The 14,067-nt window shown below is 41.3% G+C and overlaps 1 protein-coding gene across 1 annotated transcript in view; it reads right to left on the bottom strand.

The window, feature by feature from the left end:
- The window catches only part of LOC145353195 (lebercilin-like protein), a 78,267-nt gene that overhangs the window by 17,887 nt on the left and 46,313 nt on the right, over window positions 1–14,067 (bottom strand). The window contains exons 5-6 of the mRNA XM_080203690.1: window positions 6,217–6,326; window positions 132–237 (exon numbers count right to left, since the gene is read on the bottom strand). Coding sequence (XP_080059816.1) covers window positions 132–237; window positions 6,217–6,326 — 216 coding nt within the window. The remainder of the gene's footprint in view (window positions 1–131; window positions 238–6,216; window positions 6,327–14,067) is intronic.

Raw genomic sequence — 14,067 nt, 5'->3', positions numbered from 1 at the left:
GCAGTCTCTGTGATGCAGCACTCAGAGCTCAAATCTTAAAGACACGTTAAATGTAGTTGTCTCTCGTGCCATCTCATATAAACTGATAACTTAGTCTAGGTGAGTTACTATAACATAAACCAAATGCTCACCTTTTCTTAATCTCTCCACCTCAGATTCCATTTCACCATCTTCCTTCCTGAGCTGTCTTTTTGATGCTTTGTGGTCTTCATCATCAGTTTCATTTGGGGTTTCCTTCTATTACATTGTAAAATAGTGATTTAATTAAAAAAACTTGCGTATCTCTGAAGATTGTGGTCTCCAGGGCAGTGTGATAGCAGCATTGTGGCACCACTTTCATCGTGGGATTACTTTCAGCTGTCCTGAACTTCAACCATATGATGAGTGTCACACAGCTGCTACCACTCTCCTCTGGAGTCCCACTTCAATTGAAGATAAGAAAGAAAAGAAAAATCGCCGCACTGAGGCATTTTATTCAATGTTCGCCTATACAAACACTGCAATGATAATGAAAAATATACTAAGGTATGGGTTTTGTCTGATGTGCAGACGAGAAAGTTCCCCAGTTTTATCACTGGTTTATACTAAGTTATCAGGCCCCAACTGGCAGGAGTTGTGGGGGATATTATAGTTTGCTGCAATGTCGTTGGAGTGAGGGACTGCAATATTTAACAGAATTCCCAGTTCCTGTTTTCTATCTGAAACTGTACTCTGGAAATTACCTGGGGGTAGTGAAGAAAGGATTAGGATTGACTGAAATGTCAAATCATCAGCACAGAAAATGGCACGCTTTATAATATCAGAATGTTTCCTATCAGCAGAATTAATGTGAGGAAATGCTTTGCTGCTTGGTAATGTCAGAGTTGGCCAGCCCTTTCATTTTTCAATGTTATCTCTTCCTTCAAAGTTTGTTAGTCCCGGGTTCAGTGAGTGTTTGCTGATCCTTCCCTTCAGGCACACACTGGCTCTTCCTCTCTTCAATCTCATGCTGATAATCTTTGTTTCAAAGTTTAAAATTTATTTAGGCTTACATTCACACTGGAATGAAGTTACTATGAAAATTTCCTAGTCGCCACACTCCGGTACCTGTTCAGGTACACTGAGGGAGAATTTAGCATGGCCAATGCACCTAACCAATACGTCTTTCGGACTGTGGGATGAAACCAGAGCAAACCCACGCAGACATGGGGAGAACGTGCAAACTCCACACAGACAGTGACCCAATCTGGGAACTGAACCTGGGTCCCTGGCACTGAGACATCAGTGCTAACCACTTTGCCACCCCTTACTGACCTTGTGTCCTCACTGATCTCAAATTTGTATTCTTGCTATCTGTGTTGCTCTCATTCCCCCTCTGCTTCCCATGTGTGTTGCTCTTCTCCTGTATAAGCTCCAGTTCAAATTCTTGCATCCTCAACTTAAACTCTCGATCCTTTGGCTGAGATTTTCTCCCTCTATCAATCTACCTCTTTCTCTAGTTCTGTCTATTTTTCTCACTATTTTTTATCTTCTGCCAGTAAATGCATGATTCCCGCCTTTTGTTTTTGACCTGATCAATATTTTTGGGGTTTTGCTATATCTACTTTGTCAACATTCAGATCTCCTTGTTGTGAGCTGGCCTGGATATCTGTTTCTTTTGTGTCTGAACATGTTCAATCTCATTGAAGGCAGACTAAGCAAACACTTGGTTAGATGAGGTCAGATTCAAATTGTTAAGCTGCTTTACTTCACAGTAATGTGAACATACAGAACAGCTGTTATGTAGGACAGGACTCACTTAATTTAAACCGTGCAGTTTACCTTTGAGTAATGGTACAAAAAGAACATACAGTATGCCCCCACATCAGTGTGTCATTTAACATAAGTTAAACAAATTCCTTACTTAAAGGTACAGTCTCATGCTGAGTTTATATCGTTCTTTGATATCTCAACCACAAGCCTAAACAGTGAGTGTCAGTAGATTATTCAACGTGTCGGGGTTAGCGGGCTTATTCCAGCCACATCTGGTACCCATGTGTGTGTGTGTGTGCGCATATGCATATGCATGCACCTGCGGGAATGAAGAGATGACAGTAAGGAGAATAAGGAAAGTGATAGGCAGAGAAACCAAGGGCCAGAGTCAGATAAAGACCAAGTAAAAAGTAGTAGGAAAGGGAAAAAAAATGGTAAAAGTGCTCACCTTAAAGTTTTGTACGTGAAAGCTCGAGGCACTTGAAACAAAATGGATAAATTAATTGCACAAATAGATGTAAAAGGGTATGATAAAGTTGGTATTATGGTCACGTGGCTCCATGGTGACCAAGAATGGGATCTAAGCATTGAGGGTTATTCAGTATTTAGGAAGGACAGACAGAAAGGAAAAGGTGGTGGAGTTGCAATGTTAATGCAGATTAAAGTCGCCCATAATCAGAGATGATGTGGAATCTGTATGGGTCAAGTTAAGAAACAACAAAGGACATAAAACATTGGTATACAGACCATCAAACAGTAGTGCTAATGTTGGGGGAAACATTAGACAGGAAATCAGTGATACATATGTCAAAGAGACATCTCTGATTATGGGCGACTTTAATCTGCATTTAGATTTGGAGAGTCAAATTAATCACAGTATGACAGAGGAGGAATTTCGAGAGTGCATATGGGATGGTTTTCTGGAGCAATATGTTGAGGAACCAACAAGTGAACAGGTCATCTTGGACTTGGTGTTGTGCAATGAGAAAAGATTAGTTGGCAGTCTAGTTGTGAGAGAACCCTTGGGGATGACTGACCATAATATGGTAGAATTCTTTGTCAAGTTAGATAATGACGTCGTTGATTCTGAGACCAAGGTCCTAGATCTCAGTAAAGGTAACTATGATGGTATGGGGCATGAATTGGCCATGATGGCCTGGGAAAGACAGTGGCAGGCAATGGCAGGCATTTTAAAGAACAAATAGTGAACTCCAGAAGTTTTTATTCCTATTTGATGCAAGAGTGGTAAGGGAATTTTGGACAAACTATGGCTGTCAAGAGAAATTAGAGATAGTTTCAGATTCAAAGAAGAATCATACAAATTGGCAAGAGAAAGCAATAAGCCTGAGGATTGGATCAGTTTAAAATTCAGCAAAGGAGGACCAAGGGATTGATTAAGAAAGGAAAAGAAGAATATGAAAGTAAGCTAGCGGGAAAGTTAAAAGTTGACTGTAAAAGTTTCTACAGAAATGTAAAGGGAAAAAGATTGACAAAAATGAATGTAAGCCCCTTACAATCAGAAATGGAAGAATGCATAATGAGGAATAAAGAAATGGCCAAGGAATTAAATTTGCACTTTATTCATGTCTTCCTTTGTGAAGACTGAAGCAATGTACCAGAAGTGCTGAGAGAAGTATGCTTTAGTGAGGAGCTGAATAAAACCAGCACTAGTAGAGGAACGGTTTTGGGGAAATTGATGGGATTGAAGGTAGATAAATCTCCAGATCCTGATAATCATCATCCCAGAGTATTTAAGGGAGTGGACATGGAAATGGTAAATCCATTGGTGGTTATTTTCCAAAATTCTTTGGACTCTGGACTGGTGCCTACAGATTGGAGGTAGCTAATGTAAGCCTGCTATTTAAAAAGGGAGGTAGAGAGAAAACTGGGACCTATAGACAAGTGAGTCTAATGTTGATACTGGGGAAGTTGCTAGAGTTCATTATCATGGATTTCATAACTTAGCATTTGGAAGACAATGGTGTAATCAGGCAACGTCAGAACATAAGAACATAAGAAATAGGAGCAGGAGTAGGCCATCTAGCCCTTCGAGCCTGCCCCGCCATTCAGTAAGATCATGGCTGATCTGTCGTGGCTCAGTTCCACTTTCCCGCCCTCTCCCCATAACCCTTAATCCCCTCTCTTATCAAAAACCCATCAACCCGCGTCTTAAAAATATTTAGCGAGGCAGCCTCCACCACTTCAACGGGCAGAGAATTCCAGAGATTCACCACCCTTTGAGTGAAGAAGTTCCTCCTCAACTCCGTTCTAAACCGCCCCCCTTTTATCTTGAGGCTGTGCCCCCTAGTCCTACTGTCTTTTTTGAGCGGGAAGAGTCTTTCCACCTCTATCCTATCCATCCCATTCATCATCTTATACGTCTCAATGAGATCTCCCCTCATTCTTCTAAACTCTAACGAGTACAAGCCCAGTTTATTCAGCCTCTCCTCATAGCTCAACCCCCTCAACTCCGGTATCAGCCTAGTAAACCTCCTCTGCACTCCCTCCAAGGCCAAAATATCTTTGCGCAGGTGCGGCGCCCAAAACTGCACACAGTACTCCAGCTGCAGCCTCACCAATGCCCTATACAGCTGCAGCAAGACCTCCCTACTTTTATATTCAATCCCCCTCACTATGAAGGCCAGCATCCCATTCGCCTTCCTAACCACCTGCAAGCTGGGTTTTTGCGACTCATGCACAAGGACCCCGAGGTCCCTCTGCACCGTTGCCTGCTGCAGTTTTTCGCCCCGTAAGTAATAGTCCTTCCTACCATTCCTACCAGCATGGACTTATATAAAAAAAAATCATGCCTGATGAATCTATTGGAATTCTTTGAAGTTGTAATTAGTAGAGTTAACTGGGGAGAACCAGTAGATGTGATTTATTTAGACTTTCAGAAGGCTTTTGACAAGATCTCAAATAACAAACTATTTTGTAAATTTAAAGCACGTGGGATTGCAGGTAGTGTCTCGAGATGGATAGAAAGCTGGTTAGCAGATAAAAAGCAAAATGTTGGCATAAATGGATCATTTTCTGATTGGCAGTCAGAGACTAGTAGGCTTCCACAAAATTCATCCATTTTGTTTTGAACGCTCCGAGCTTTCAGGTGCAAAACCTTGAGGTGGGCACTTTCAACATTTCTTTTCCCTTTCCTACTATTTTTTACTGGGTCTTGATCTGACTCTGGCCCTTGATTTCTCTACCTAATTCCTTATTCTCCTTACTGCTAGGATCTCAACTGTTCACATTACATATTAATGATTTGGAAGAGAGAAATAAATGTATTATGTCCAAATTTTCAGATGATACAAAGTTGGGTGGGAGGGTGAGCTCTAAAGATTTAAGGTGCATCAGTGTGATTTGGACAGGCTGAGCGTGTGGGCATTTGCATGGTAGATGCAGTATAATGTGAATAAATGTGAGGTTATCCACTTTGGTAACAATAATAGGAAGATAGATTATTACTTGAATGGGTGTAAATGAGATAGTGAATACTCAACGAGACTTTGGAATCCTCGTGCATCAGTCGCTGAAAGTAAGTGCGCATGGTACGCTGGCCTTCATAGTGAGAGGATTTGAGTATAGGGATAGGGATGTTTTGCTGCAATTGTATATGGCATTGGTGAGGCCACACCTGGAGTACTGTGTGCAGTTTTGGTGTCCTTATCTGTGGAAGGATGCCCTTGTGATAGTGGGAGTACAGCAAAGATTTAAGAGGCTGATTCCTGAAATGGCAGGTCTGTCATATGAGGAGAGACTAAGTTGGCTAGGATTATATTTACTGGAGTTCAGAAGAGTGAGAGGGGATCTCATAGAAATTTATAAAATTCTAACAGGGTAGATTCAGAAAGGACGTTCCCAATGGTGAGGAAGTCCAGAACTAGGGGTCATAGTTTGAGGATAAGGGGTAAACCTTTTAAAACTGAGGTGAGGAGAAATTTCTTCACCCAGAGGGTGGTGAATATGTGTAACCATAGAATGTAGTTGAGGTCAAAATGTTGTCTGATTTCAAAAAGAAATTAAAGATAGTTCTAGGGGCTAAAGGGATCAAGGGATGTGGGGGAAGAGCGGCTCCAGACATTGAATTCAATGATCAGCCATGATCAAAATGGATAGTGGAGCAGGCTTGAAGGGCTGAATGGCCTACTCCTGCTTTTAGCTTCTGTGACAGTCAGCAACATTAACTCAACTTGATTTCATTCCCCCTCCCTCATTAACCCAATTGTGGGGTGTAACCTGACTAAAATCAGCCAACTCAGCACAAACCAGGGTCTTTCCAATTGGGTACAACTCAATTGCAACTGAAGGTGTATCAATGGAACAATCACTGAGATAGAATTGTCCATATCTACTTGAAATGGGAAATGATCCTATAGAATTATAGTGTAGCGATTATGGAAATACATTTTGAATCAGTCAATAGACAAGGCGCAGGGCATCTGATTTCAGAGGTGTGCTTGGAACAGAAAATCAATGAAAGGTTACCTCACAATGAACAGTCTTCTTTTCTAAATTTGGAAGAACGTTATGAGGAGAAAAGGAGCTGATGGGAGAAAAACGTTCTTCTGTCTGTATTGCTTTGGCTACATTTTCAACTGTATAACAAAAGAGAACAATAAATACAACCGCAGAAATCCTTCTGAACCTGCACAAAGGCTAGATGAAAATGAAATTTATGGCATTAACTTTTATTCTACCGCATCACATTTAAATTGCTGTTCAATTTTGTTTGAAGTGCTGCTGAACTTGTTGGAAGATTGGAATGCCAAATATATTTATTTCATTTTATAGAGTACAAGTGTGCATTGAGAGGAACGAATATCACAGCCACAAAATAAAATAGAATACAAATAAAGGCAAATAAATGGCAATAATAGTTGACATATATTCATATAGGTAAGTGGAGCAATTTGGAACCATTGAATTTGATCCCGAGTGCTGATGACTTACCCTTGTTAACCCAGGAACACAAGTTAAAGATTAAGAAGGGGTATATTATTTACTAGTAAATCAAAAAGAACTTTTTCCCAACTGCTAAAAGAACTGTGGGCTCGTTATCAGGGAGGGCATACAGTGGAGAAAGAAGATGGGTTTAGGAGGTAGTAACAACACCTATCAAGGTGATTGAGGACCATGTTAGGTACGTGAAGTTTACTTGATGAAAATAAAAAGACTCTGCATCATAGAAACATAGAAACAAGAAGCAGGAGTAGGCCATTCGACCCTTCGAGCCTGCTCCGCCATTCATCTTGATCATGGCTAATCATTGACTTCAGTATTCTGATTCCTATCCTTCCTCCCATATCCCTTGATCTGTTTAGTCCCCTAGAGCTACATCTAATTCTTCTTGAAATCAGACAACATTTTGGCTGCAACTACATTTGATGGTAGTGAATTGCACACATTCACCACCACCGAATGTAATTGAGGCTAAAAATTTGTCAAATGATTTTTCCCCATTTCTAAAATTTCCAATGGACTCAATACATGAAATCCATGTTTTTGGGCACTATCTAGGTGCTGATGTTGAAAACATTTATGCTGATGTAATAAAGTGATGCAATTCTGCAAATGGGGATTAAATCACATTGGGCCCTTTAGGAAATAAAGTGTTACGAGGGGGGTTTATTGACTTGAAGCTGAATCCTCTTCCTAGTTGTATGTTATTTCACAAGGTGGGGAAGACCATTTGACATCCATTGTTTTTATTTGTATCCATAGACTTTGCTTCCACTATTTCACTTGAGAGCTTATTCCAAGTATTGATGTCTCCCTATGTGGAGAAAAATTTCTTGAACAACATCCTAAAATAACATTTAACTGGTTTGTTAAATTTCAGCATTTACATTTTAATTGCAAGCTTCTAGATTTGCCTTTCTAATAGCATTTACTATCCCAACCAAGAGTATCAGCAGATTGGATTCACATCCTATTGCAGAAACCTAGGCTGACACTTCTTTAGAGTAGCGAGTAAATGCAGAAGAGGCACTGTCTTTCAGATAAAGTCATAGAAATAATGATATCGGCTATACCAGCCTGGCTGATTATCAACCTGTTAATCGTTCCAATATTCCTATGGTAGGCAGTAAGAGTGAGAGAGCCTCCTGGTCAGCTAGAACCTGCAGAAGGCAATGGCAAACCATTGAAGTACCATGTCAAGTTTAACCATGGATTAACACCTGGAAGTCCATGGTCACCAATGCCTTCTCAGAGCAGGGTACCTGTGGAGAGATGACTTTCTTAAGTTTTAAGTATTTTAATTTTTTAATGTTTCCTTTCTGTCCCTTTTTCTCCCTTAATTCATTCTCTTTCTGTATCTAATTCCATTCTAATTCACCCCAAGTCCATTACTTTTATTCACTCTGTGTCTTTCGCTCTCCTTTAATCACATTGTTAGGCCATTGGGACAAACCTTAATGTCTTTCTCGGAGCCAACTCCATAAGCATTCAGTTAAAACACCTGCAAAATCCACCACGATGGACTGGGTACTGTGTCAAGATGGCCAACACAGCTTCCCACCTACCAGCTCTTGTTTTCTCAACTTTCAAATGGCAGGTATTCCAAGAAAGATCAAAGAAAATGCTACAAAAATATTCTGAAGCTTTCCTTGAAGTGTATGAAGAATAACATTAATGACTAGGATAAGCTTGCTACCAGTCGCTTAACGTGGTGAAAACTTGCTCATCAAGTTACATCATGCTTTTAGTCCAATAACTCTCATGAAGAGGTAAAGCAGTTGCAGGAAAGGAAACAAATCCTACGCTCAGGATTCCAATATGTTGTAGGATTTCCTGCCTTAAAGAATCACATGTCAATAATTGGCCTGTTCAGTCACATAAAACCCAAGGAATAACTAATGACCCTGAGTAGACATCATCCTCGAATTGAGGGACAACTAATAATGAGATCTTAGGACCCAATGCTCATGAGGTCGCAGTTGCCCTGATGGCCTCGTAGTGCTTATACAAATTTCCAACAACTTGCTGTGCAAAAATATGATTTTTCCCATTTAAAAAATCCAATTCACGGCTTTCACCGCATGATGTGCTACTTCCGCAATTTCCAACTCACTTTCTGCAAGCATGCTGCATCAAAATCTGTGTTGGTACTGAAGTAACAGCAATTTTACCTCTCACTTATCACCCTCAAATCCAGGGTGTTCCTGTGATGTTTGTCCGACAGTTAGTTACGCACCGTTCAGAACTTCCTCCAGCCAGTTACTGACAAGTCTGAAGCCTTACTGTTCAGTTCTTGCCAGATACTTTGCACAATTGCAATGAGTTCCACCCTTTTTATCAATGAATTCAACAATGTGCAATCCCATTTGACTTTCAGCTGAGTTTCCAACTCTAGGAGATTAATATTAGGCCCTTGAGTCAGGCTTGTTTCTGGCGTGGACTAGATCAATGCCTTCCTATCCACCCCCAATCTGTTCCCTATAGTGCAATGGGTGCACAAGTCAGCTGCATACTTGCCCATCCCTTTGCCCAATTAAAGGGCCAATTAAAAGCTTAATTCCACTTATTTTGCCGTAAGGTGGTTAGCAGTGAAAGGCGGATGAGAGTGGGCAGACTCACAGCTGACTCAATATGTAATATTGAGCAATACATCCCTCTCATAAAAGTCATCCCCAAATCCAGGGCATTTCCTATCATCAATTCTTGCACCCATCAGGACACTATAAGAATATCACTGTCAGGAGAAACAACAACTTTATTCTATAAGAGGAGGTGCTGACTTTTTTGGCAAGTCGACTCTGGTAGAGGAATTGCCATGGAGAATGCACCAGTTGATGGTGACTGTTAGTTAACTGCCAAACATTGTTTTAAATTTAAATCAGGCAGCTTGACCCTGTTTATTCAAGACATTTCCCTGTGGAATGAACCAGCGAATGGGTATCACTTATTTTGTTTAGCTGAAACAGGCACAGTGTCAATCCATGTTGTTTTTGTCTGCAAAGAACAAGACCTTGTGCATGCAAGTGTGCCACACTCCAAGTCTGATTGACAGTCTTAAATTGTTCATCAGCGTAACACTGAACACAATGAAGATGATTTAGCAAATGTTTCCCAATCGCAGAATCACATCTAATGTTGGGCACTGTGTTTTGCCATTTGAGTGCAGTGCTGGTTGGATACAGTCTGTACATTGTCCTTTGTGAACAATGGAAGTGACATGCTGCTTTGGGATGTACAGCCTACATAGTTACTGGCACTAAAATACATATATCCAGCACATCAGTGCAAAAGGTAAGACCAAAGCATTCGCAACAATCTTTAGCCAAAGTGCTGGGTAGATGATCCATCTCGGCCTCCTCTTGAGGTTCACATCATCACAGGCTTCTAGTCCACATGATATCAAGAAATGGCTGGCGGCACTGGATAATGCAAAGATAATGGGCCTGAGCAATATTCCAGCAATCACACTGAAGACTTGCACTCCAAAACTTGCCACGCCCCTCAGTAAGCTGTTCCAATACAGTTACAACACTGACACAAGTAATATAGCTGTACATAAGAAACAGGACAAATCCAATCCGGCCAATTACCATCCCATCAGTCTACTCTCGATCTTCAGATGGAAGGAGTCACCAACTGCACTATCATCTGACATTTACTCAGAAATAACCTGCTTACAAACATTCAGTTTGGGTTCTGTCAAGTTCAGTTAGGTCCTGACCTCATTACAGCCTTGGCTCAAATATGGATAAAAGAGCTGAATGCCACAGGTGAGGTGACAGTGACTGTCCTTGACATCAAGGCAGCATTTGACTGAGTATGGCATCAAGAAGCCCTAGCAAAACTGGAGTCAATAGGAATCAGGGGAAAACTTTCCATTTGTTGGAGTTGTTGTTGGAGGCATGAATTACCATGATGGACTGGGAAACATTACTGAAAGGAAAGACAGTGGAAAGGCAGTGGCAGGCATTTAAAGAATGAATAGGTGAAGTCCAGAAGTTGTTTATTCCAATTTGGTGCAAGAGAGTTAAGAAAATTGTGGCCAAACCACGGCTTACAAGGGAAATTAGAAATTGTATCAGATTCAAAGAAGAAGCATACAAATTGGCAAGAGAAAGCAATTTGCCTGAGCGTTGGGTGCAGATTAAAATTCAGCAAAGGAGGACCATGGGATTGATTAAGAAGGGACAGGTAGCGTGTGAAAGCAAGCCAGGGGAACATAAAAACTGCCCATAGAAGTTTCTATAGATATGTAAAGAAAAAAAGATTGACAAAAACAAGTGTCGGCCCCTTACAGTCAGAAATGGGAGGATTCATATCGGAAATAAAAAAAATGGCTGAGGAATTAAATTTGTACTTTGCTTCAGTCTTCATAAAGGAAGCATTAATAATGTAGCAAAAGTGCAGAGAGAAACATGTTTTAGTGAGGAGCTGAAAGAAATCAGCATTAACAGAGAAATGGTTTTGGGGAAATTGAAGGGATTAAAGGTTAATAAATCCCCAGTCTTGATAATCCTCATCTCAGAGTATTTAAGGGAGTGGCCCTGGAAATAGTAGATCCATTGATGGTTATTTGCCAAAATTCTTTGGACTGTGGAATAGTTCCTACAGATTGGACGGTAGCTAATGCAAGCCTGCTATTCAAGAATGGAGATAGAGAGAAAACAGGGATCTATAGACCAGTGAGCCTAACGTCGGTATTGGGGAAGTTGCTAAAGTCCATTATCAAGGATTTCTCAGATTCAATAACTCAGCATTTGGGAAGTAGAGATGTAATTAGACAAAGTCAGCATGGACTTACAAAAGGGAAATCATGCTTTACGACTCTATTTGATTTGATTTATTGTTGTCACATGTATTAACACCAATGAAAAGTATTGTTTCTTGCATGCTATACAGGCAAAACATAGCATTCATAGAGAAGAAAATGAGAGAGTGCAGAATGTAGTGCTACAGTCATAGCTAGGGTATAAAGAAAGATCAATTTAATGCAAGTCCATTCAAAAGTCTGACAGCAGCAGGGAAGAAACTGTTCTTGAGTTGATTGGTACGTTACCTCAGACTTTTGTATTTTTGTCCCGAAGGAAGAAGGTGAAAGAGAAAATGTCCGGCGTGTATGGGGTCCTTAATTACGCTGACTGCTTTACCGCGGCAGCGGGAAGTGTAGACAGCCAATGGATGGGAGGCTGGTTTGTGTGATGGATTGGGCTCTATTCACGACCTTCTGTAGTTCCTTGCGGTGTTGGGCAGAGTAGGAGCCGTACCAAGCTATGATACAACCAGAAAGAATGCTTTCTATGGTGCATCTGTAAAAGTTGATGAGTGTCGTAACTGACATGCCAAATTTCCTTAGTCTTCTGACAAAATAGAGGCTTTGGTGGGCTTTCTTAACTATAGTGTCGGCATGGTGGGGGGAAGCCAGGACAGGTTGTTGGTGATCTGGACATCAAAAAATATGAAGCTCTCGACCCTTTCTACTTCGTCCCCATTGATATAGATAGGAGCATGTTCTCTTTTATGCTTGCTGAAGTCGATGAAAATCTCCTTCGTTTTGTTGACATTGAGGGAGAGATTATTGTCGCCGCACCAGTTCACCAGATTCTCCATCTCATTCCTGTACTCTGTCTCATCATTGTTTGAATCCAACCCACTACGGTGGTGTCGTCAGCAAACTTGAAAATCGAATTGGAGGGAATTTGGCCACAAAGTCATAGGTGTAAAATGAGTATAGTAGGGGGCTGAGAACACAGCCTTGTGGGGCACCAGTGTTGAGGATGATCGTGGAGGAGGTGTTGTTGCCTATCCTTACTGATTGTGGTCTGTGAGTTAGGAAGTTCAGGATCCAGTCACAGAGGGAGGTGCCAAGGCCCAGGCCATGGAGTTTGGAGATGAGTTTGTGGGAATAATAGTTTTGAAGGCTGAGCTATTGTCAATAAATAGGAATCTGATATAGGTGTCCTTGTTATCTAGGTGTTCCAGGGTTGAGTGCAGGGCCAGGGAGATGGCATCTGCTGTGGACCTGTTGTGGCAGTAGGCAAACTGTAGTGAATCCAGGTAATCAGAGAGGCTGGAATTGATTCATACCATGAGTAGCCTTTTGAAACACTTCATAACGATGGATGTCAGAGCCACCGGCTGATAGTCATTAAGGCACACTGCTTAGTTTTTATTATGTACCAGGATGATGGATATCTTCTTGAAGCAGATGGGAACCTCAGATTGTTGTAAAGAGACGTTGAAGATGTCTGTGAATACCCCCATCAGCTGATCTATGCAGGAACTGAGTGCTCACCTGGATACCCCATTCGGGCCAGTTGCTTTCCGTGCATTGACCTTCGAGAAGGCTGAACTGTCATCTGCAGTGGTGACCCCAGATACAGGTTCATCCAGGGCTTCAAGGCTGGAGGGCATGATCTTGCTGACCTCCTGTTCAAAACAGAAGTAGAATGCATTGAGCTCATCAGGGAGGAGTGTGTTGGAGCTGGTGATTTTACACGCCTTCAACTTGTAGCCTGTTATGACTTGCAGACCTTGCCATAGCCGATGGGGGTCAGTGTGGCTAGCCTGAAACTCTAGCTTGGTCAGGTACTGTTTTTGGCAACTCTGATGAATCTTTTTAGATCATATCTGGCTTTTTTGTGCAGGTCAGTGTCGCCTGACTTGAACGCCTCAGACCTGGACTTCAGCAAGCAGTGGATATTCCTATTCATCCATGGTTTCCGTCTGGGGAACACACGGATTTACTTTTTTAGACTCTACTGGATTTCTCTGAGGATGTAACTAGTAGAGATGACCAAGGAGAACCAGTGGATGTGGTTTATTTAGACTTTCAGAAAGCTTTCAACAAGATCTCACATAGCAGACTACTATGTAAATTTAAAGCACATGGGATAGCAGATAGTGTCTTGAGGTGGATAGAAGCTAGTTAGCAGGTAAAAAGCAAAGAATTGGCATAAAAGAATCATTTTCTGATTGACAGTCAGATACTATCTGCCGGGATCTGTGCTAGGACCCCCAACTGTTCACATTATATATTAATGATTTGGAAGAGGGAACTGAATGTATTATCTCCAAATTTGCAGATGACACAAAGTTCAGTGGGATGGTGAGCTGTGAGGCGGATGCAGAGATGCTTCAGTGTGATTTGGACAGGCTAAGTCCGTGGGCATATGCATGACAGATGCAGTATAATGGGGATAAATGTGAGGTTATCCACTTTGGTAGCAATAATAGGAAGATAGATAATTACTTGAATGGATATAAATTGAGAGAGGTGGATACTTAACGAGACCTTGGTGTCCTCATTCATCAGTCACAGGTATAGCAGGCACTAAAGAAGGCAAATGGTATGTTGGCCTTTATAGCGAGTGGATTTGA

Source organism: Carcharhinus amblyrhynchos, chromosome 15, assembly GCF_965287045.1.
Source record: "Carcharhinus amblyrhynchos chromosome 15, sCarAmb.v2.hapA, whole genome shotgun sequence".
NCBI lineage: Eukaryota > Metazoa > Chordata > Chondrichthyes > Carcharhiniformes > Carcharhinidae > Carcharhinus > Carcharhinus amblyrhynchos.
The sequence above is the reverse complement of the archived record's forward strand: the minus strand, read 5'-3'. Positions and strand labels throughout refer to the sequence as shown.